The sequence below is a fragment of the Macrotis lagotis genome, chromosome 7 (genome assembly GCF_037893015.1).
Source record: "Macrotis lagotis isolate mMagLag1 chromosome 7, bilby.v1.9.chrom.fasta, whole genome shotgun sequence".
Classification (NCBI taxonomy): domain Eukaryota; kingdom Metazoa; phylum Chordata; class Mammalia; order Peramelemorphia; family Peramelidae; genus Macrotis; species Macrotis lagotis.
The window spans coordinates 181660771-181685469 of record NC_133664.1 but is presented as its reverse complement, the minus strand read 5'-3'; the positions used below and the strand labels follow the sequence as shown (position 1 = coordinate 181685469).

At 36.6% G+C, this 24699-nt stretch overlaps 1 protein-coding gene across 2 annotated transcripts in view; it reads right to left on the bottom strand.

Annotated features, from left to right (window-relative positions):
- The window catches only part of ITIH5 (inter-alpha-trypsin inhibitor heavy chain 5), a 90325-nt gene extending 68880 nt beyond the window's left edge, over positions 1–21445 (bottom strand). Inside the window, exons 1-5 of one of the 2 annotated variants that reach the window (XM_074194175.1) lie at positions 21135–21445; positions 11133–11177; positions 2015–2178; positions 1246–1347; positions 144–394 (exon numbers count right to left, since the gene is read on the bottom strand). In XM_074194175.1, the coding sequence (XP_074050276.1) occupies positions 144–394; positions 1246–1347; positions 2015–2178; positions 11133–11177; positions 21135–21242 (670 nt within the window). In that variant the 5' untranslated portion in view covers positions 21243–21445. Of the gene's footprint in view, positions 1–143; positions 395–1245; positions 1348–2014; positions 2179–11132; positions 11181–21134 lie in introns of both variants that reach the window. The other variant, XM_074194174.1, reaches the window with a different exon arrangement.
- Between the last annotated feature and the right edge of the window lie 3254 nt (positions 21446–24699).

Sequence of the window (24699 nt, the reverse complement as noted above, 5' to 3'; positions counted from 1 at the left end):
AGGATGAGGACCCTTTCCTGCAAAACTGAAATTACACAACATAGCTAATCATCCTTGTGGAACATGGGTGTTCTTTATTGAACTGGCATAGTAAAGAGTGGAGATTACAGTCTAGAAGGTTAAACAATAGAGCCACTACTTACCTTCCACTTTCCCACTGCCCTTCTGTCTGCTGTTTTGTAGTGGCGGTACTTCAAGGGACACAATGCCAGACTTTTCCAGGATATTCACTTCTACATGCAATTTTCCTGCAAGCTGCTGGGGCCGGACACTGATCACATGCTCATACTTTCCCAGCCTTCTCTGCAAAAGCTCTTCATAATGTAGGTAGAAGGCAGCCTTGTCCTTACTGGGAATGATGACAGAGGCACTGAAAGTCTCAGTCCCCCTTTCCCTATAAAGACAGGACAAAATCACCATAATACCCAAGTCACCATAATACCCACGTCACCACAGAGCTGTCTCCCTAGCTTCCTTCATCATACTCCTGCTCCTTCTTAACTGGTCATTCAATGAAAGTAATAAATGGGATAAGGGGGAAGAAGATAAGAAACCTGAAGAGACAATTGATGAATATGGAAAGTCCTAGGTCAAATAAAAAATGATGACCAATGGCAAAAGGGAACCAGATATATGATTTCATGCTGTTGGATATATAGTTCTCTCTTCTCTGACACTTATAATCTTGGAGATTTTTTAGGATACTAAGAGGTAAAGGGATTTGTCCAGGATAACACAACCAGTATGTGAAAGAGAACAAGACACTAATTTAAATCTTTCTGGCTTCAAAGCCAGTTCCTTATATATTCCATAGCATGGCCTTTTGCCAAATCATGTTACAACAAGAATGATAGAGAATATAAAAGCCAACCCCATTCTTTTATTTGTATCATCCCACAATTGCAAGAGAGACAAAAGGGACAACCAATGAAAAGGAATTTTAAATAGTTGAATGAAAGGTAGAAAAACTTGGAGTCGAGATATGAATTTTCTTCTTTACTCAGTTGAGAAGTCTAAGTGGCTTTTGATACCTTACACAACTTTAAAACTGATTTTATATCGACTCTCTGCACTTGTTAAGGTATAATGGATTGATGAAGCTGTTAACTGATAAGCTCTCAAAACACTTTGGCAGGAGACAGGACTGAGAAAGTGAGGGAAATTGAATATGGGAGGTTAGAAAAATGCGGTTCCATTCAAGATTTCCCAAATGTAAAACTAACCCCATCATTAAATGATACTTACCCATTATCTTCCAAGGTTTTATTATTTTGCTTTTTTGCCCTATCACCATGTATCTTTTTTTTCCCTGCAACTTCCCCCTGATAAATCCTGTCTCCAACAACCCTGTAATAGAAAAGAAAGTTATGTTACAAACCTGGGGTTACTTAACAATTTGAGATATGGTGCACGCAAGTATAGCAGCCTTAGAAAAATAGTTTACTTCTTTTCAAAGAATAGAAAGAAAAAGTTCCAGGATGCTACCCACAGGTTGTTCATTTTTCTTCTGGGCAATTTTCAGCAGGTCTGAAGGGCAAGACTCAACCTATAAAGTCTAAATAATGTTGCAGGAGTAAATCATGCTATCTTCCTCAAATTGGATGTGTATACAAAACACAAACAGAACAACCCACAAAAAATAGGCACCATTTTGTACCTTTGCCCAGAACTAAAATTAAACCCCAAACACTGACCTGTTTTGTAAACCTCTTGGATTCAGTTTAGAGATAAAAACAAATCTGCTATTCTATGTAGTTCAAAGCAATTTTAAAACTCCTGGACTATCTCTGAGAGAGAGAGAGAGAAAGAGAGAGAGAGAGAGAGAGAGAGAGAGAGAGAGAGAGAGAGAGAGAATGCATGCATATATACACAATAGACACATTTTTTCCACTCTAGCATTCTTGGCCCAATTCTCAGCACTGTCATCAATTTTCACCCTTGTCAAAATCATCTGTATCAATTTTGGATAACCTTGAGGATCCTAGAGTTAATTTATGACATCTGTACCACCTACATAGTGAAGTTGGTAATGAAGGCTGCAGCTGGGATCTGCATCTGAAAATCAACTTCTTTGTCCTCTGATGCCCGATTCAGCAAGGTACAGGAAACCATAGTGAAGGCGTAACGAGATATAATGGTAGATTTCACCGAAAAGTGCGTCATCAAGGGTTTGGTTTTCTATGGAAATTAAAATAACTACTGATTATTTTCTATGCTTAAAGAATTTTTTCAATAAAACAATCTTTGGGTGATTTGGGGGTCTTTCCTTTTTTTTTTTCACCTCATCCATCCTTTTCTTTCAGTTCTAAATCATATAATTCCCATCCATTTTTTTCCCAGAGAGTAACCTTTCTTTCTTCTCAATGACCCTGTGAGATACATAGTACTAGAAAATTTTCCCCATTTTACAAATGAGGAGATTGAGGCTCAGAGTTGGAATGACTGGTTCTTGGTCACACAACTAGTCAAGAGGAGAGTTTTAGTTTAAACTCAAGCTTTCTGATTCCAAGTACAAAGTGAATTATATATATATATATATATATATGTATATATATATATATACATATATATATTATATGTCAACTATATCAGTATTGTTTTAACTTAATACAATCCAAACATTATCTAAAACCTATGAATACTCCAAGATTATTGAATTGGTTGCACATTTCAATAAAGAACTCAATTAAAAAAACACGACATCCCTGAGGTACCACCTCACACTTCTCAGACTGGCCAATATGACCAGAAAGGACAATGATCAATGTTGGAAGGGATATGGTAAATTTAAGACACTAATACATTGTTGGTGGAGCTGTGAACTCATCCAATTTTTCTGGAGAGCAATTTTGAATTACACCTAAAGGGCAATAAAAATGTGCATACCCTTTGATCCAGCAATACCACTTCTGGGTCTATACCCTGAAGATCATGAAAAAGGGTAAAAACATCACTTGTACAAAAATATTCATAGCAGCCCTGTTTATGGTGGCAAAGAATTAGAAATTGAGTGAATGCCCATCAGTTGGGGAAGGGCTGAGCAAATTGTGGTGTATGTATATTATGGAACACTTTTGTTCTATTAGAAACCAAGAGGTATGGGAATTCAGAGAAGCCTGGAGGGATTTGCATGAAATGATGCTGAGCGAGATGAGCAGAACCAGAAGAACATTTTACACTATAACAGCAACATGGGGTTAATAATCAGTCTTAATGGACTTGCTCATTTCATCAGTGCAACAATCAGGGACAATTTTAGAGTATCTGTGATGGAGAATACTATCTGTATCCAAAGAAAGAATTGTGGTATTTAAACAAAGACTAGATTATTTTTTAAAAAGTTATCTTATTATGTAATTTTGATATCTCTTACATTTTAAGTTTTTCCTTAAGGATATGATTTCTCTCTTAACAAATTCAATTTTGATCAATGTATAGTAAGGAAACAATGTAAAGACTATCAGACTGCCTTCAGGGGGTGGGGCAAGGGAAGTGAGATTGGGGGGAAAATTGAAAAATTTTAAAAAAATTGAAATTAAATAAATGAATAAATAAATAGATAGACAGAAAGACAGACAGACAGACAGACAGATAGATAGATAGATAGATAGATAGATAGATAGATAGATAGATAGATAGATAAAACACCTGATCCTTTCATCTTTGGTTCAACAGCTATTCACTGAGACCATATGCTAGGGATTTAACTCTAAAATTCAGGTACTTTCTCCTATTCATCAGTGATGACCCTAAGTCACAAAATTCTTCTAAGAATTAATAAATAAAATAAAAGAAATACTAAAGTTCTATTCCCTACAAAAAAATTTAAATTTGAGGAAATAAAATTTCTGGGTGAATGAATGAAATATTTTTTATGTTTTTACTCTGCACAAAGCAGTGTGCTAAGTGCTGGAGATACAAATAGAAAAGTCATAGAGTCCCTGCTCCCATGGAGCTCACATTCCAATGATCAAGGCTACACATAAGGCAATTTTCAACTGAGGGTTGAATGGAAAGGTTCCAGGGTCCTTAGGGTGCAGTAAAAAAAGCAGATGGTTAATTACTCTTCTTTAATGTTTATTTTTTAAAATTTAATTTCCACTGAAATTTCAGCTTCTGGTGCTGAATCATTTGGTAGTGCCAAGGAATTTGTTAAGTGAAAAAATAATTCTACAAAAATGCTTAAGCCTACAGAAAGTTTACATAGTAAGGCATTGTTTCGTTCATTAAGCACACATTTGTTAAGTGCTTGCATGTAGAACAATGTTCTAAATGCAGGGAAATACAAAGTTGGAATAAATCATAGTCTTTGCCTTCATTGAACTTATTTAATTCTAGTAGAAACGTTACCCACTACCATATGACCAGATAATGCACTAAAGGGGCAAAGCCTGAGGGGAAACTAACTAGAAGAGTCAGGAAAAACTTCTAGGAAGATGGAACATATGAATTATGTTTTATGGCTATATGGAAATCAATAGATAAGAGGAGAGAGGGACATCATTGCTGGTCAACAAAATAGCATAAATAAAGGATGGAGATGAAGAGCACATAGTATATTTGTGGGAGGAAAGCAAACAAATTTCCTTTGAGCATAATATGTATGGAGTAGAATAACATAAGAATAGAAAGAGAGGTTGGTAACAGGCTGTGAAGGTCTTTGAATGCTAGGCAAAAAAAAGTGTCATTTTTAGTTCAGAATGGTTTTCCAGATCTTTTGATTTGGGGGGCATTTTTTGGAACCTCACCCTTCTCTATCCCCCCCTTTCCAAGATAGACATTCTTCCTCCACCTCATAATTCCAAACATATATTGAGATGGTAGAGAGTGTGGGAAAAATGACACATGGTTTCTTCTCTGAATGAATGGGCAATTCTGTTGGGGAAACTAAACAAATGCCCATAAATTAAATGCTATACAGTGGGGTACTTACTCTAAATATCAGAATTAAGAGAAAAGGATTCCTATCTCAGAAAGTGCTTTATAAATTATCTCATCTACTTCATTTTACATATGAAGAGACACAAAGCTCACATAGACAATAGGCAATGGAATTAGAACATAGACCTTCTGGTGCCAAATATAAAACTTTTTCTACCACATGATACTGCTTCTCTAGAAATTAGTGAGAATTGCAAATATAGGTAGCTTAAGAAGTAGAACCTGACTGGACCTTGCAAGGCAGAAAAACTATAGATGAGCTTAGAAGAAAAATAAGGGCATTATTTTAAAAATGAAATATCCATGTAAAGAATGGAGGCAAGAATAACCAGCACATAGTTCTGTAACAGAGAAAGAGTGAATCTGACTAGAATGAAGTCATATATTACAGGATAGGTCATGTAGGTAAAGAGACATAACATCAAAGAGATCCTTGAATGCCCAGGAAAGTTTAAATGAGGCCCTTCATAAGCATATAGGAATGAAGGAAATATAAAACAGTTGCCTCAATCATCTCAAAATGAGTATTCCTTAATGGAACAACACTTGTTTCCATACTCTCATTTACTTTTTTTAATTTGGAGATAAAAATGGAAAATTAGGGTGGAGGAAGTTCTTCCTGTGACACAATATAATTTCTCCTTCATTATTTCCTATGAAAGCAAAAACAGATTGAAAGCAGTCTGATCTTGGTAATCTATGGACCCAAAATCTCAGTATGACCCAAGTGAGTTATATAAAATCAAGTAGCAAGAAGATGACCTAAATTAACCCCAAGACATTCGTCTATGGCCAGGTCTCACTGACTTTTCCCTCAAATTGGATAGCAAAAAAGTAGGAACTTGACTTACGATTGCATTATTATGGGAAGTTCCCAGAAAAGACAGGAGGACTTAGGTTTTTAATCCCATCTTAGACATATACTGTGTGACTCTGGGAAAGTCACTTCATTTCCTCAGGTCTTGATTTGTTCATATAAAATAAAGGTTTTCTCCTTAGTATCTCCAAGATCAAATATGAAATCTTCTGTTTGGCATTTAAAGTCCTATATAATCTGATGCTTTTCTACTTTTCCAGTCTTGTTACATCAAATGCCCCACAAAGTACTATGTGCTCCAAGGATACTGACTTCATTTCTGTTCTTCTACAAAACAATCCATCTCCGATACTGACTTCATTTCTGTTCTTCTACAAAACAATCCATCTCCAGATTCCAGGCATTTTTAAAAACTGAGTGTCCCTCATGCTTGGAACTTCCTTTCTTGTCATCTCTGTCTCCTGGCTTTCTTCAAACCCTACCCAAAATCCCAACAAGGATTTCTCTATGTCTTTTATTGCTAGTACCTTCTCTCTATTAATATCTCCATTTTATCCTATCTATATCCTATCTATACATAGGCAGCTGTATGCTGTTTCCCTGTTAAACTGTGAGAGCTTGTAGCTGTTTATTTGTTTGTTTTTGGTTTTGTTCTTGCTCCTATTTTTTATTTAGACTCTAGCAGTTAGCTGTTTTAAAAATATTTATTGACTTATTCTTGAATTTAGGATGACAAGGTTTGGGGGTAGAGGGCAGAGGAGGAAGGAGAATGAACTCATTTAACTCTAAGTTCCCTTTCAGCTCTAAAATCTATGATCTTTTAATTTAATTTAAATTCAATTAATTTAATTAATAGTTTAATTAATTTAATTAATTGATTAACATCTTCTCTGAAGTTTAGTCCTAAGGAGCTGCCTAGCCACTGAGTTTGACCAGTGTTGTGTAGTAGGGTCATGACTGGGGAGGCACAAACAGTATCAGTGTTGGGAGTGCACCATATTAGCCTAATAGAGATAAATAGTATAGGCACTCACTTATTGTATGCACTCAACCTAGTTTGTGAGAGACTGTACAATTTCACAGTTCTGCCTCCTTTGCCTCCCCTCACTGCACATCTCTACTTGAAGTCACACAGCCAGTATGCATCACCCATTAACTTAATGCCAGATCTTCCTAGCTCTGAAGTCAACTCTTTATCAATTAGGCCAGAAAACTCTCAAATAGTTCATGAATTTAACCCTGATCTAATCAAAAGACACAAAATTGAACATTATTCCTAAGTGTCTTAAGATAATAGGGATAAAAAAATCACAATATTGTTATTTTATAAGTTAAATATAAACCTAGGAAGATATGTTGAACCTATGAAGAGAAAAAACTAAATTTTTTCAAAGTACTGTCACTAACCATAATTTTGACTATAAACAATTTCACATCTGTGTCCAGTTTCTTTACAGGTAAAAGAATATTTTCTGTGCATATCTATTTTATATGAAGAAAAATATATTTTCATGAAATTAAGAATAGAAACATGAATAGTATATTGTAGATATGATATATAACATATATTATATATAATATATAGATGATATAGATAAAATATAGCTATAGATAATGACATAATTTATATTATATACATATATAGGATTATCAAAAGCCTTAGTATAGATATAAGCTTATTAATTAGCTTATTCTATTATATATTATAGTATTTTTTGAAAACCTATTTCTAGGTTTGAAGTTGCACTTCAGTGTATAGAATGCTGGGCCTGGAGTCATACCATCAAATCCAGTCTCAGACACTAACTAGCTGTATGATCCTGGTCAAATCATTTAATCCTGTTTGCCTATGTTTCTTCATCTGTAAAATGAGCTGGAGAAGGAAATGGCAAACCACTCCAGTATCTTTGCCAAGAAAACATGGTGTCATAAAGAGTCAGACACAACTGAAAAATAACATCAGAAAAATAAATATGGCAACATGAAGAAACATAACGAATAGAGACTTTGCTTTGGAGACAAGAAAACAGGAGTACAATTCCTGCCTCTTATGGATACTGACTCTATGACCTAGGATAAGTCACTTAATCTCTTGCTGCTCTTATACAGATCTTGTGCTGGTAGGGGGAGTTAATTCTCTAATCTATTTGCTCCTTAAATACCTATGAAATCATAGGTCTAAATATATAAATATGTATATATATATGTATATGTGTGTTTATGTAATATACACATATATAATCTAAATATGTTTTTGAGGAAATATATGCATGTATATATGCTTAAATACATTTATTTATCTGTATATATGCATATATATACACACATAAATAAATATATATATATATATATATATATATATATATATATATATATAGTCATGACTCATTCTAAATATTTTCCTACAGAAGTCAATTATTGTTTGCTAGAGTTGGGTTAAACTTATTCTATGATGTTTAAATACCGTAACTAAATTTCTATCTAAAAAGGAGGGTGAGGACAAGGAGTTACTGACAAAAAAAAGATTCATGTGCAAAAATGTTCATACTAATTCTATTTGCAATAACAAAAAAATTGGGAAAAAGGATTAGAGAATTCCCAATGACTGAGGAATGGTGAGGAAATATGAATGTAATAGACTAATACTGCACTGCAAGGAATGACTAGTATGTAGAATTCAGAGAAACATGGGAAGACTTGTAAATAAGGCAAAGGGAAGAAAGCAGAGCCAAAAGAAAACAATGCTTAATGATCACTGCAATGTAGTATGTAAATAAATATTAAAAAGGAAATAAAACTCTCATCCAATATAGTGGTCAATTTAGTTAAATATTATTAAAAGCTAAAGGATAGCTCTGCCCTTTCTGTCAATAGAGTAGCTGTTTTTAGGAAGTGTGTTCTTTGAGGGGAAGGAAGGTGGTGTTTAAGTATTTATTGGAAAATCTCCATTATGTCAAAATTGCATAAGTAAATTTTTAAATAATGAAAGGGTTGATTCCATTAAAAATACTTATCAATATCCAACCAGTCAAAAATTAATCACCAGATAATGTTTTTGGCCAGTGTAATTTAGGAAGACTTTTGGGGAGGGATTAATTTGCTTGGGTTTTGGTTTTTTGTTTTTTTTTGAGATTGGTTCTCCCTATCTCACCCTGCTTAGAAGTATAATCATCATTCACAGGTCTAATATTCTGCTTTTCTGACCAGGGTTAGTTCACCCCTCCTTAGGCAATATGATAGCACTCCAATCCCAGAGTTTACTATATTGATACCAGACTTTGTGAAAACATCCAATCAGTTGTAAGGCCACCACAGTTCAGAATGCCCAGGCTCAAGTGATCTTCCAGCCTCAGCCTCCTGAGCAGAAGGGATTATAGGAACATGTGCCACCATCTCTAGTTTGTGAATTCTATTTACTAAAGTTTACAGAGGTTGGCAACTGTAGCAACAATGAATGTAGCAACATGAAATAGTGGATATTGTAGATAACTTTCTCCTGGGAACTATCAAGGGCCTAAGAAAATGTTAATCCCTTGATTAATAATAATAATAATAATAATAATAATAATAATAATAATAATAATTTAATGATTATACATCTATAACCTATATCAGATTACTTGCTTTCATGGGGAGAGGAGTGGGAAGGGAGAAAGGGAGAAAAATGCGGAACTCAAAATCTTATGAAAAATGAATGTGGAAAATTATCTTTACATTTAATTAGAAAAAAAATTAATTTTTTTAAAAAATAATAATAGGTATGCCCAAAGGGCAAAAAAAAAATCTGTATACCCTTTGATCCAGCAATACCACTACTGGGTCTATACCCTGAAGAGATTATGGAAAGAGTGAAAACATCACTTGTACAAAAATATTCATAGCAGCCCTGTTTGTGGTGGCAAAGAATTGGAAATTAAGTGAATGTCCTTCAAATGAGGAATGGCCTAACAAACTGTGGTATATGTATGTCATTTAACACTATTGTTCTATTAGAAACCAGGAGGGATGCGAATTCAGGGAAGACTGGAGGGATTTGCATGAACTGATGCTGAGTGAGATGAGCAGAACCAGAAAAACACTGTACACCCTAACAGCAACGTGAGGGTGATGATCAACTTTGATGGACTTGCTCATCTCATCAGTGCAACAATCAGGGACAATTTTGGACTATCTGCAATGGAGAATACCATCTGTATCCAGAGAAAGAATTTTGGAGTTTGAACAAAGACCAAAGACCTTTAATTTAAAAAAATCCTGATATTATATAATTTTGCTATCTCTTATATTTTATTTTTCTTCCTTAAGGATATGATTTCTCTTTCATCACGTTCAACTTAGATCAATGCATGCCATGGAAACAATGTAAAGCCTAACAGACTGCCTTCTGTGGGGGGGTGGGGGGAGGGAAGCAAGATAAGGGGAAAAATTGTGAAACTAAAAATAAATAAAATCTTCCTAAGGAAAAAAAATAATAATAGGTTTAAGAGAAAGCAGATTTAGTATCAGTTGAGCACCAAGGATGATCAGCTCCAAAGGATGCAAATGGTATTTGAATTTACAAGCATCTCTCTCTTTCAGGTGCTACCCAGTTTTGACTGCCTCATTTCAAAGGAGGCCCTTAAGAGAATCATGTCTTCTTTTTTTCTTTTCGTAAGGACTACTAATAATAACTAAAGGTAAAAATCTCATAATACAATATTAACAATAATAATCATAGGGAAGGAAGCCTTTCCCGGAGGGAAAAAAAGACTTATGTTGCACATTTAAAAAAAAAAAGACCCTAGAGATTGATGGAAGTTTTGAAATGTTTTGAAATTATTTATCATTGAGTATACAGTAGTCAATAAGAGATGACACCAAAATAAGTTATTAGAATCACTAGAAGTTATCCCAAGTTCCTAATCTGCTGACCTACAAAATGTACTCAAATTCTTGTCCAACTTTCATCACATGAAGTTTTAGCCTGCATCTGTGGATGTTCTGTTTGTTTACTTCACTAAGAAAATTTTACTGTTTTTAAACCCCTAGGGGGGATTGAAAAGAAATGTTAAAAGAAAAAGAAATTTAGTGTTTGGTTATATTTTTGCAAGAAGGCCTTTGAAACCCTATGTAGTAGATTATTTTAAAAATACTTTGTCCTTGCTTTCCTACTGATGTGACTTGTTCCTTTGCCAAAAAGGAAAGCTCACATCTATTTTTTTAAAAAGCCCTAAAAAACAACGACTTTCAGAGCTTAATACTATCAAACTCTGGCATTAATTCATCTGCTTCTTTATAAGTTTTCAGGGAGCTTTAATCAAAGGAAAGAGTTAGTTCAAAGGAATTAGTACAGTGAAGGAAATTTGCTTTTGAGATGCCAAATGAATATACATACCAGCCTCTGTTGTAGCCTGACCTGTCTTGGGACTCGGTGTCCAATCTGCTAAAAATGGGGGAAAAAAAGATTCATGAAATATAACCACAAATGACTGATTAAAATGCTTTATATTTATGGGTTAATTTGATCCTTTTCTAAAAGATCATCTTTTAAGTTCAGAATACTTTTTCATACCCCTAGAGTGCTATAGAACTTTCAAATTATAGTCAGAAGTTAAATGAACTATTAACTAAAGCTGTGACAAAATGCTTAGATCTAAATGAATGCTTAGCTAGTAAGGCTACATATATCAGAGAAGTTGAAAATTATTTCATTCATTTGTTGCCTTGAAATTAACACTACTCTGATTTTTAACAGTTAGTATAGAATTAAAGTATCTAAAGTTAATTTGATGGATTAATGGTAAATATTCAATTTAACCCAAAATGTCAGGAAATACCTTCACTAGAGACACAGTTAGGCTTTTGTGACTGTCTTATTGACTTCATGTGTTAAATATTCACCCAAAGTGTGTTGGAGAAAGCAAGGAATTTTCTTGGGAAAGTCAAACTTTCGAGCCTCACTTTTCTCATAAAAATCTATGTTACCTATCTTATAGGTAACAAGCAATTATTAAATGTTACTATTATAATTGAGTGTAGGGACTGTGCTGCATGCTAGGAATGGAAATAAAAGCAAAAAGAAAAATAATCCCTGCCCTCAAAGAATTCTCAGTCTAACTACAAACATTTCTCTCTTCCTGGAGTCAACTAGCTTTGAGTACTTTATTCGAGGGGAGATCTTAAAAGAATCATGTCTTCTTTTTTCTTTTCATTAAGTACTACTAATAATAATTGATAAAAAAATCTCATAATACAATATTAACAAAAAATAATATAATATCAACAATGAAGATTATAGGAAGTCTCTCCCCTGAGGGAAAAAGGAAACCCACATTGGGCATCCCTATAATTAAAAAAAAGATCTAAAGATTGATGGAGCTTGGTGAAGGGGAACACAATACGTAAAAAGGAGTTTAAAAGTAGGTGTATTGAATGTGCTTTGTACACCTAAAAGTTCTATATAAATGTGAGCAAATACTGGTGGTACAATGGACAGACCTGGAGTCAGAAAGGGTTCAAATTTGGCCTCAGACGCATATTAGCTAGGTAGCCCTGGGCAAATCAGTTGACTTCTGTTTATCTTAGTTCCCTCTTCTAAGGGTTGTTGTGAGTATAATATAAGATAATACCTCCAAAGTGTTTTAAAACTTCAAAGTGATACAAAAATGCTAGCCACAATTAGCACCATCAGCATCCTCAGGCAGCTGTTACTGAATATTGAACCTTAGCCATGCCTTCAAGTTTAATGTTGGGCAGATTGGACAAAAGCTGCAAAGAAGCTTGATGTGAGGAAGACTCCCCTGACCATTAGACACTCCTAATAGAGTGACTTTAGAGTTCCCCCGAGGAGGTCTTCAAGCAATAGTTGGATGAACCTTTGTCTGGTAAGCTGTAGAAAAATTCTTGTTCAAGAATGATTTTGACTACATATCCTCTGAAGTTCCTTCCAGTTTTGAAATTCTATGACTTTGTGACTGTCAGCTTGTTGATAAAACATTTTTGTAATAAAAACAATCATAATAGTTAATATTTATACAGTGTTTTAGGTTTCCCAGTCAGATTGCTCACATTATTTTGTTTGAACTTCACAACAATCCTATGAGGAAGGTGCTATTGCTATCCTCATTGAAAAAATGGGAAAACTGAGGCTTAGAGAGAGATGAAGTGACTTTTCTAGAATCTCTCAGCTAGTTAAGTATCTGAGGCAGCATTCAAATTCAGATTTCCTAACTCTAAATCCAACACTTTATGTACTTATAGGTCAATATTTACATAATGAATAGAGAATGCTATGTAAGTTACTATGGAGCCATCAGAGTGAAAGGAAACCCAAGTCATGATAAAGAGACAGAAGAGTCACAGTATTTAGGCTGAGGTTCATAGAAATGTTCAATGAGAACTTCAGGGAGTATGGTAATTTTGGACCCCCAGAATGGAGTAGGACCAGTGAAGAATTCTTCAAACGGTTACAAGAGGCCAGAGGAACAGTTACCCTGTTCTACTTGAACTTCTCAGTCTTTTTAACTATAAGGTTTGTCTATCTTGAAACTGTAGAAAGTCCAGGAACTTCTTAAAATTTCTCTATGGTAAAACATGAGGGCCCAACCCCAGCCCCCATGTAAATTACTCCCCCATGGGAGTTTAATTAATCTAAAATATTTTCTTTGAAGTCTCTCCTTAGTAAAATATATCTTTTTTAGTAAACAGACTTCATAGAGAACAAGAGAAGTAGGGGCTTTTTGCTGCTGAGATGACTATCTAGATCTCTCTGGGGGATCATTATGACTATGCTTCAGGCAAAACAAAATAAACAGAATTAAAATTTGCTTGAAAAGGTAAAGTTCTGGTTATTTTGTGATCTTCAAACATAGATTCTTGTTGTCCATTGGAACTAGATGCTGGAAATGGTGGCAATCTCATTCTTGCTAATTAAATATTTGATTTCACAAATTCACCAAATATTCAAAAAGCATCTGCTATTTACAAAGCACAGTGATACATGCTAGGAATACAAAGACAAAAACAAAAAAAAAAAACACTATAGGACCTAAAAGAGCTATCCTTCTGTTGTCATTGAGTCATTTCAGTTGTATATAATTCTTTGTGATTCCATTGGAGATTTTCTTGGCAAAGATACTGGAGTGGTTTGCCACTTCCTTCTCCAGTTAATTTTACAGATGAAGAAACTGAGCCAAACAGGGTAAAGTGACTTGCCCAGGATCACACAACTAGTAAGTGTCTAAGGTCAGATTTGAACTCAGAATGATGATTATTCCTGATTCCAGACCCAACACTCTTTTCACTGCAGTATCTAACTACCCTAAATTCTTCTTCTATCTAAGGCTAAAATGAATTCAGAAAAAATTAAGTGTAAAATAATCCATGTTGGAGAAAGCCCATAGAAAGTGACCCTGGAATTGACCTTTATGGAAGGGAAAGATTCTAAGAGCCAGAGATGAAAAGTCAGGATGCCATGTTCCTCTCATAAATCCCTAGTCCAGTGGGTCATTGCATTCTAGAGGTAATCCTAGATTTTCCAAAATCCTCTCAGTGCATAACAAGCTGTGGCAGTTCCCTGTCAGATGGGCATCTGGGTCGGGGCTGGGGATGAGTATCTAGGACACACAGTCCATCTATTATCTAAAGACCAGCCAAATTAGTTTTGGGAGGCTCATCACCAAGTGGTGGGCACAAAGTAATCCTGTCTTTTATACTAGATTGTTAGAAGGGAACACATCTTAGAAGAAGCATTCCTGGATCCCTTTGTGAGTCCTTTCCCATTGCTTCTGATCATCAGTCCTCCCAACAAGCTGACAGGGATTGAGTTTAGTCTGGACAAAAAATGAGGTATGACATGATTTGGCAATTTGAAGTTTAATGGAAAAGAGAAAGATAGGGACTTGACCAATGGTTTCATTAATATAAGGATCTCCGGAGATAGGAAGCTCCCTCTACTAATATAAGTGCCCAACTACAACTTATAGTCTAGATAATTGCCTAGAACACTAAAAAATTAAGGAACTGACCCGGGATCATATAGTCACTTATCAGAAGCAGGATTTAAATCCAGGTCTTATTGTGTCTAAGACTAGCATTCTATCCACTATACCACAATTTTATATTTTTAGAATACAATGAAAAAGAGAGGACTGTGTTTTATCAGATGAGTAGGATTAATAAGCAATATGAATAAAACACCCCGGTAGGACCTAAAAATGAATCCATAATAGCTGTAAATGTGTCTTGGGATGGAGGAACAATGAGAGAAAGGTTCCTTTACAATGTCATAAATGATGTGTTAAATGACAATAAAATACAAAGGAAGAGGAGAAAAAGATCACTGGGGGCAAGATCAGTCAAGAAAAGCTTGGTTTAAAGGAGTTATCCTCACCCTACCCCCTCCACTCCCTCAGTCCACACTTCCCCTCACTTGCCAAGTCTTCTCAACTCAACCTCCTAAGCATTTTTCAAACTCATTCCCTTTGCTTCACTCATAGACACCACCCTAGGTCAGGGCCTTCATCAATTTTTTTCCTGGAGTATTGCAATAGCCTCCTAATTGGTCTCCCTGCCTCAAGTGCACACATACACACAACTTGGGACATTTAAAAGACCCACACAGTAGAGAAAAGCATAGGAAAGGAGTAGAGAAGGTACTCCGCTTCTCCCTGAAAACTTACCCTTCTTTATGTATTGGTTCAGAAAAAGCACATTCCCCTCCAGCATGAAGGCAGAAATGATTCAGATCAGAAAAAAGAGAGAATGGTGTGAGTGGGCACTGAGAGCCACAGCAGGTTCCCAACAATCTTCTCAGCCCTTCAGTAAGTCTTTTTTTTTTGCAAGGTAGTGGGATTAAGTGGCTTGCCCAAGGCCACACGGCTAAGTAATTATTAAATGTCTGAAGCCGGATTTGGACTCAGATACTCCTGACTCCAGGGCCAGTGCTTTATCCACTGTGCCACCTAACCGCCCCCTTCAGTAAATCTTAATCTGGACTGTCCTCAGAGTAATTGCAGTCAGGTTTGCCTGAGATGTTGAATCATTCTTAGGAAGTTTTGAAAAGAGGAAGGGAGAAAAGTGGGGAGCTGGAGAGTGAAAGGGAGGGGAGAGGAGGAGAATCAAAAAGGAAGAGAAGGACAAATAGAAAGGAGAAAGTTAGTGAGAGTGGAATTGATAGCAAAACTTTGAGATTTTTTTCCCTTAAGAACCCAAAGAAAAGAAAAAGTACCTATGCCTGGGTCAGAAGATATAGTAGAATTAGATAGAATCTGAGAACGTGTGAAGGTCATGAAAGGACACAAGGAAATATAAACTCCTTCTAGGTAAGGACTGTTTCATTGTTTCCCTAGGACCAAACACTGCTTCTCAAAGGTAGGTACTTAATAAATGTGCCATCACAGAAAGAAATGAAGGAAGGAAGGAAGGAAGGAAGGAAGGAAGGAAGGAAGGAAGGAAGGAAGGAAGGAAGGAAGGAAGGAAGGGTGGGAGGGAGGGAGGGAGGAAAGGAAGGGAGGAAGGGAGAGAGGGAGAGAGGGAAGGGAGGGAGGGAAGGGAGGAGGGAAGAAGGAAGGGGTGGGGGGGAGGGAGAGAGGAAGGAAGGGAAGGAGGAAGGGAAGGAAGGAAGGGAGGAAGGGAGGGAGGGAAGGAAGGAGAGTGAGGGGAGGTAGAGAGGGAGGGAGGGAGCATTCCTCCTGAGAGAGTTCATGACCCAACATGGTGGGAGTTCCCAAATAGAGTTGTTTCAAATTTGAAACCTAACCAAGGGCTAGAGATTACTGGCCCACTGAAGTTGTCATCTATCATCTGTGTCAATGAATAATACAGTCACAGAGGTCTGGACATATTCCAATTTGAGTAATTACACATCAACCATGCAAAATTTTTCCTTTGGCTGGCATAATATTCCTAAACGTTGTTCACCAGTTAACTATTTTTCATTGGGAGAGGAAGGTAAATTTTTTGGTTAGAATTTAAGATCATTTTCTGGGAGATAAGAAGGATGCATCATTATTTGCCCCTAGAAAATTACAAAGGAATGAAGTAATTTAGTCTACTGTAAAACAGCAAGTGAGTGATAGAATTGAAGAGAGAGTCCAGTTTTTCCATTTTAGGACCCCACATACTATCTATGCCATAGCACTCCTCTGATACAAAAGTATTTCTGAACTTCCTGCTGAGGATCTTTGTGAAAGGAATCAGTGGAACTCAGCAACACAAAAACAACACAGCAGGGCATTTTGGAGAATATAATTGTCATTAAGAATGAAAATTACCATGCATTAGGGTTCAAAGTTTTAAGAATATTGGAGAGGCAACTAGGTGGTGCAGTGGATAGAGCACTGGCCCTGGGGTCAGTAGAACTTGAGTTCAAATCCTGCCTCAAACACTTAATAATTTCCTAGCTGTGTGACCCTGGGCAAGTCATTAACTGCATTACCTTAAATAAAAGCAAATGTTAATACCTAAATAAGAATATTGGAAAAGAAAGGAAGCCTGTATTAGTTTATTATTCTGGAGGTCTCTACATTTCCATACCCAGACTAGAAGTATACTACCACCAAGATCTTTAGGGAGTCCTGTATTTTTCAGGGGTGCTCCCTTTTAATACAGATTTTCCACTTAATTTACTTCCTTCTCTCTCTCTCTCTCTCTCTCTCTCTCTCTCTCTCTCTCTCTCTCTCTCTCTCTCTCTCTCTCTCCCTCTCTCCCTCTCTCCCTCTCTCCCTCTCTCCCTCTCTCCCCCTCTCTCCTTATATCCCTAGGAATTAGATGAAATGTTATTCATCCTTCAAAAATTAGGACATCCACTATAGAAAGGGAATGAATTTATAATTAAACAAGAGAACATTATAAAATGTAAACTGGATAATTTTTATTTAATTTAATTTAAATTTTTTTGCACAAATAAAATAAATGCAACCAAGAATACAGAAAGATGGAAAACAATTTTTACAGCTAACTTTTCTGATGAAGGACTTATTTCTAAAATATATACAGAGTCAAATCTGTAAGAATATAAGTCATTTCCCAATTGATAAATGATCAAAGGATATGAATGGCAGTTTTCAGATAAAGAAATTAAAACTATCAATAGTCAAATGAAAAAATGCTCTAAAACATTATTGATTAGAGAAATGCAAATTAAAAAAACACTGAGGTACCACCTCACACCAAATTGGCTAATATGACAAAAAAGAAAATGATCAGTGTTGAAGAGGATATAGGAAAACTGAGACATTAATACATTGTTGATGGAGTTATGAACTGATCCAACCATTTTGGAGAGCAATTTGAAACTATGCTCAAAGGTCAATAAAACTGTGCATATACTTTGATCCAACAATACCCCTACTAGATCTACATCCCAAAGAATCATATAAAAGGGGGAAAGACCTACATGAATAAAAATATTTATAGCAACTTTCTGTAGTAGCAAAGAATTGAAAATTGAGGGGATGTCCATCAATTGGGGAATGGCTAAACAAATTGTGGTATATGAATGTGATGAGGTACTATTGTTCTGTAAGAAATCATGACTGGATGAACTTCAGAAAATCCTTAAAAGACTTGAATGAACTGATACTGAGTGAAGAGAGCTGAACCAAGGAGAACACTATATAGATTAACAGCAAGATTGTTTGATAATCAACTGTGATGGATTTAACTCCTCTCAGAAGTTCAATGAGCAAAGACAATTCTAAAAGACTCATGAAAGAAAATTCCATTCACATCCAGAGAACAAACTATGGAGTCTGAATGCAGACCAAAGCATGCTATTTCCACTTTTTAAATTTCTTTTATGTTTTTTCTCAGGGTTTTAGTTATGATTCTTCTCTCACAAGACTTCTCTCACGACTAATATGAAAATATGTTTTACATGATTGTACCCGTATAATCTATATCAGATTACTTGCTGTCAAGGGAAAGGGAGAGGGGAAAGAAGGCAGGGAGAGAAAAGTGTGGAACTCAAAATCTTACAAAAAAAATGAATGTTGAAGACTATCTTTGCATGTAGTTGAAATAATAAATAAATAAATTTAAATTAAAAGGACATCCATTGAGCAAAAATAACATCCATCATGATGCCCCCATGGGTTTTTTTCTTCAATATCTACTATGGAATGCCAGGAAAAGAAGCAGATACCTATGTATTTTTCCCAAAATATAACTATTGATGACACTTAGGGTGGTATCATGTATTTCAATATCCAAAAGTATATAATATTTTACATTTATATTCACATTCCACTTTATGCTTTTCAAAGAGTTTTCATATCCCTCACACATTCATTATTATTGAAGATTTTATCACTGTAAAAATTATTTTCACTAGGCAGCCAGTATTAGTACCCTGTGAAGGCTTCCTTTTTACAGAGAGGAAAAAAAATTAAGATATTGAGAGAAATGGTAAAATACTGTGTTTAACAAAAGATTAGAATAGTTGGTGTGGGAGGGTTTATAAAAAGGCACACTAGTGCACTGTTGACAGAGATGTGAACTAGTCCAATCATTCTGGAAAACAATTATGCAATGAAAGCGATTAAATGTCCATACTCTTTGACCCAGAAATTCTATTGCTAGGCATAACACCACCAATGAGGTTTGTGGGAAAAAAAAAGAATTTCCTCATGTACATGAAAATATTTATAGCAGAACTTCTTGTAGGAGCAAAGAACTGAAAATTAAGTGACTGTTCATTTGCCAGAGAATGGTTAAACAAACTTGGTATGTAAATGTAACTGGAGGCAATTGGTGATATAATGGATGGAACACTGGATCTGCAGTCAGGAACTCCTGTATTCAAATTGGCCTCAGACACTCACTAGTTGTATGCTCCTGGGCAAGTCACTTAAGTTCTGTTTGCCTCAGTTTTCTCAACTATAAAATGAAATGAATAATAGCATCTTCCTTGTAGAGTTATTGTGAGAATCAAATAACATAATATTTGTAAAAAATGCTTAGGATAGACTTGGCACATGGTAGGTCACTATATAAATGCTAATCTCTCCTTCCAAGGAGATATATGTATAATATGACATTTTACAATAAGATATAATGAATATGAAGATTACAGGGGAGAAAGGAATGACATATGAATTGATGCAATGTAACATATGCAATGACTGCAATGTAAATGTCAAAGTAACACGAAGCAATAGAAACTGAATTCTTTGAAATTCTTTGATTTCTTTGAAATTCTTTGAAATCTTTGAAATAATATCCAAGGTTGACCCCACAGATATGAGAAAATACCCCTGGTGTCTTTGTAGAGGTAGGAGACCATGTATGTGGAACACATATTATAAACTATAAACACATACTATAACACTTTTTTGGTGGGCTAATTAATTTGACTGAAAGTTTTGAGTTTTATTGGTTTTTTTGTTCCTCTTTTTAAATTCTTTATTATAAGTGATAGCTCTGTGGAAGAGAGAGCTACATTGGGAAATGTAGGTGTTGCAAAATAAAAGATGCCAATAAAAATAATTTTAACAACCCCAAAGTCATCTGTTAAGTATTTAGTCTATATTGTATCTTTTTAGTATTACTAAGAAGCATTGGGACTAAATGCTTATTATTCCAATTAATGAACTGGTAAAGCTGGAAAGGCTATAGAAATCATCTCTTCTAGCCTCATTTGAAAGACTGAAGAAACTAAAAAGAGAGCTTAAGAAACTTGCTCAAAATCACCCAACTAGTTAATGGCAGAATCAAAACTCAAATCCAGGTCTCCAATTTGTCTCTTCACTCCTATTTCAAGACTCTAGTCACTATATCTGATATAGTTTAAAGTTATTCACAGCATTGTGCATGGGTATTTTGTTTCCCCACTTTTCAGATGAGAAAGTTGAGGCTACCCAAGTTTGTATCAGATGGGAGACACTTTCCAGCACCCTGCAAGGGGGCAATCAAGTGAACCTATCCTCCATGAAGCAAATAAAAAGCCACATCCCAAATATCCCAAATTATAACGGGGAACTTCTCCCACTCCAAAATCAGAATTGGGGGTTAAAAACCTGCCACAACCCTAGCAGGTGAGTGGGGCCAAGTAGTCTGAAGAACTTGGAGTTGTGTACTGAAATGGCAAGTGGAAAGGAAGAGCGGAGGTTCCTCGCTTGAAAGGGAGACTGGAAAAGTTAAGAGCGATCCAGGCTCAATGCACCTGATCAACAGAGACAGCAAATTCACAAGGGAATCCCTGGGGATAAAAGGAGAAGCCTTAGGACCTGGAACTCGGATTTCTGAGATGACGGGTAGACAGGAGTGTAATGGGAAAGTAGGCAAGTTAAACAGACTGAGGAATAAACTGTCCTGATCATGAGAGGGCCAACTAGCCCGGCTCCCCATTCCACTGCCCCAGCCCCACCCCACCCCTCTCCAAAGTCTTCAGACTTACTTGTTCATCCCACCTTAGCGCTTCTTCCAGTTCTTCGGCCAGAGCCAGGGGGTCCTGCCGCGCTACGCAGAGCGGGAGCCCCAAACAGAGCCCCAAGAGCAGGAGCATGTCGCAAGAGAGGGAGGGACAGCTAGAGCCCCTGGAGTGGGGAGCAGCAAGGAGAGAGCAGATCCGTGGGGACTCCCGAGGCTGGGAGATTGGGGAAAGCAGAAAGTGGCAGCTGCAGGCTCCTGGCTCTGGCGCCTCCCTGTCCTTCTGCCGCTGCCTCCCAGCTGGAAAAGAGGCCGCGCCAGAGCCCACGGCGTGGGAGAAGCCTCCCCCCGACCCCCAGTCTACGCCCAGCTCCGGCCCCCGCCCTCTCCTTTTCCCCTCCTCCTGGTCCGAACCAGTCCCCTCCTAAGTCAGAGATGCCGTCAAATCTGGGCAAAGACAACCCGGGAGGGATACGCACTGGTACCGAAAAAAGGTTTTAGTCTGGGACCCGACGTTCCTCCGAATCCTCCCCATACACACATAGCCAACAGGGAAAGGGACCGTGTTTTGGAAGCTCTCCATACCCCAATATCGTGGGATGCAGTGGAAAGAGATTTTGGACCTGCGTGGCTTTGACCAAACCTTCAGTTTTCCTATCTACAAGTGAGAGCGTTAGACAAGGTGATACCAAAGGTGTATGGCTATCTCTCCCTGCAACCACACCGTCTAAAAGAACCTAGCTAAGTAGGGTCACCTGTGTCCTCTTACCTGCGGCTACTTTATTTCTGCCCACAAAGGACTTTTGTGGCTCCCCCTTCCCTCCTCATTTGCGGGCCAAAGTCTACTTTTTCCCCTTTGTTTCATTTCTTAGGAAAAACTCAGATCCCACCCCACCCAAAAAAATAATTTTCACCTTTTCCAGTCAATCGAACCTTATCGGGGTTCTTTTTAAAAGTCCACGGGGGGGGGGGGCAGTTAGGTGGCTCAGTGAATAGAGCACCGGCCCTGGAGTCAGGAGTACCTGAGTTCAAATCCGGCCTCAGACACTTAATAATTACCTAGCTGTGTGGCCTTGGGCAAGCCACTTAACACCATTGCCTTGAAAAAAAAACATAAAAAAAGTCAACCAGGATTTGCAGAGTCTAACTTGTGCCTGCAGGTACTGAGGTGGACACTGGAGATAAAAGAATGAAACAATTCTTACACTCTAGAAACTTACATTTTCATAGGGAAAACAAGTAGACGATAATGTTTGAGCTAGTTTTTAAAGAGGACTTTGAAACAGAAGAAAAGGAAAGTACATTCCAGGCTAGGGACAGAAACAGAAATGGAGGATCATGTGTGAGGAACAGAAAGAAGGCCAATTTGGCAATAGGACAGAGTGTAGGAGGGGAAGTAATGTACAGTAAAGCTGGAAGGATAGGTTGGGGACTCATCATGTATGCCTTAAAAAACTAACCAGAGTTTACATTTTATCTTAGAAGCAATAGAAAGCCACAAGAGTTGGTAGTCACATGGACAAAGGGATTTATCCACCTGAGAAGTAGACTGGAGAACTTTTCTGCAATTAAGTTTGGAGAATCCCTCTTTCCATATATCATCCAAGTACTTCCTTCCATCCCTAATCAGATGATATTTTCTTCCTTCCTTCCTGACTTTCTTTTTCTTTCTTTCTTTCTTTCTTTCTTTATTTATTTATTTATTTATTTTTCTTTCTTCCCTCTCCTCTTTTCTCCCTTCCTCCTTTCCTCCCCTTTACTACTTTCCTCCCTCCCTCCCTCCCTCCCTTCCTTCCTTCCTTCCTTCCTTCCTTCCTTCCTTCCTTCCTTCCTTCCTTTTCCAGATCTCTTTCAGCAGTTAAATGGTTTTCCCATAAAAAAAATCACTTAACCTCTCGGTCCTCCAAGTCAACTTTCTAAAACTACAAATTACAGAAGAGTTGCTCATTAGAAGTTCCACTAATTCCTCACCAGGAATTCTTTATATTACTGAAAGTCCATATCTGGATCCAAAAAGAAAAAGAAAGAAAAAAGGGAGAGGAGTTCATACTTATACTGTATTTTCACCTTCTGTACAATAACCTTGCAAAGTATGTAGGACAAGCTTACAATCCCTATTTTACAGATAGGGTAAACTGAGAATCAGAGAGATTAAATGACTTGTCCATAAGCATTGAAGTTGATATTCAAACTAGGGCTCTTCTGATGACAAAATGCTCTTTTTACTACATCCTGCTGCCTCTTTATGAACTGGTAAACAACTTGGTCACTCTATTTTCACTATTTCTGCCTTCTCCTCCCCCTCCCCACTATTCCTGTACCCAATACAATAGACTTCCTTCTCTCTCACCCAAGATGAGCATATACCCTTGGCATTCAGTTCTCTTTCCCTTCAACATCTGGTATCCAATCCTAGAATGCAGAGGATTAGAAGAACCAATCCCTAATTTAGTAGACACTGCCAAAATTCTTCTCTCACTGTCCTTAATAAAACTACCAGTTCTCCAAACAGTGGGAGAATTAATAGTGCGGATAGCCCAGGCAAGATATTTGGAATTCAGGGTATGATTAATAATAGTGTTATTGTAAAAGCATTTGCAAACTACCAGGGATATATCTCTGCCCTATTAGGGAAAAATTTGACCTTTTCAGATTGTATACTAATATTTATTTTTCTTCATAAGTATCAATTAAATAAATAAATAAATGACTTTAAGTTAAAAATCATGAAATAAGATATAGCAACAGCAGCAACTGCAAGATGTCAATGTTGGCAGATTATCAATTAATGATTCATCTTGGTGTCTTGAATTTATTCATATTACAGATATCTTAAGCTAACAAATTAAATGAATGCCTGCCTGCAGGGAAAATGGCATACTACCTTGGATACCTTTTGAAACATAAACAAGTGATACACCTTGTCCTCAAGGATTTTTTAATCTAATAAAGTTAGATTAGTAAAATCATATGGAGATATAGATCTGGGAGCAACCTGCTCCAAAACTTTCTTTCCCCACCCACCTCTCTCCTTCTTAATGTTTGCAACTGTGAAGTTAAATAGATAAAATACTGTAGCAGTTATCAATCACTAAGGTTAGGATTGTATCTAGGGCTCTCCTGTCTCCACACCCTTCTCTTAAAGAAGGAAGGGTTCATATTCAATTCTCTATTTCTGGTCCTATTCCAGTTTACATAGCCCTATTAAGATCAGTTTACTAGTAGTTCTTGATAATGTTCAGTATTTTTTCATCATTTAATAAACAACAAATATTGTTTAAATACCCACCACATGCAAGGCACAGTGCTCATTAATGTAGATACAAAGATGAAAAAATGATATCATTCTTGACCTCAAGGAACCTATAATCTATTAAGGAGGCCCAACATGAACACAGATAAGTATAATGTTAAAATAGAAAGAGATTCAGATAAATTGCTCAAAAAAGGAAATTTTGAGATAAAAAGAAGTCACAGCTGGAAAGTGTGGGGATCAATCAGGGAAAAATTGAGAGATGCACTGAAGAAAGAGAAGATTTTTTTGAAGGGAGAGATGAAGAGAGAGTATATTCCAGGATGGCAATTCTAAAAAC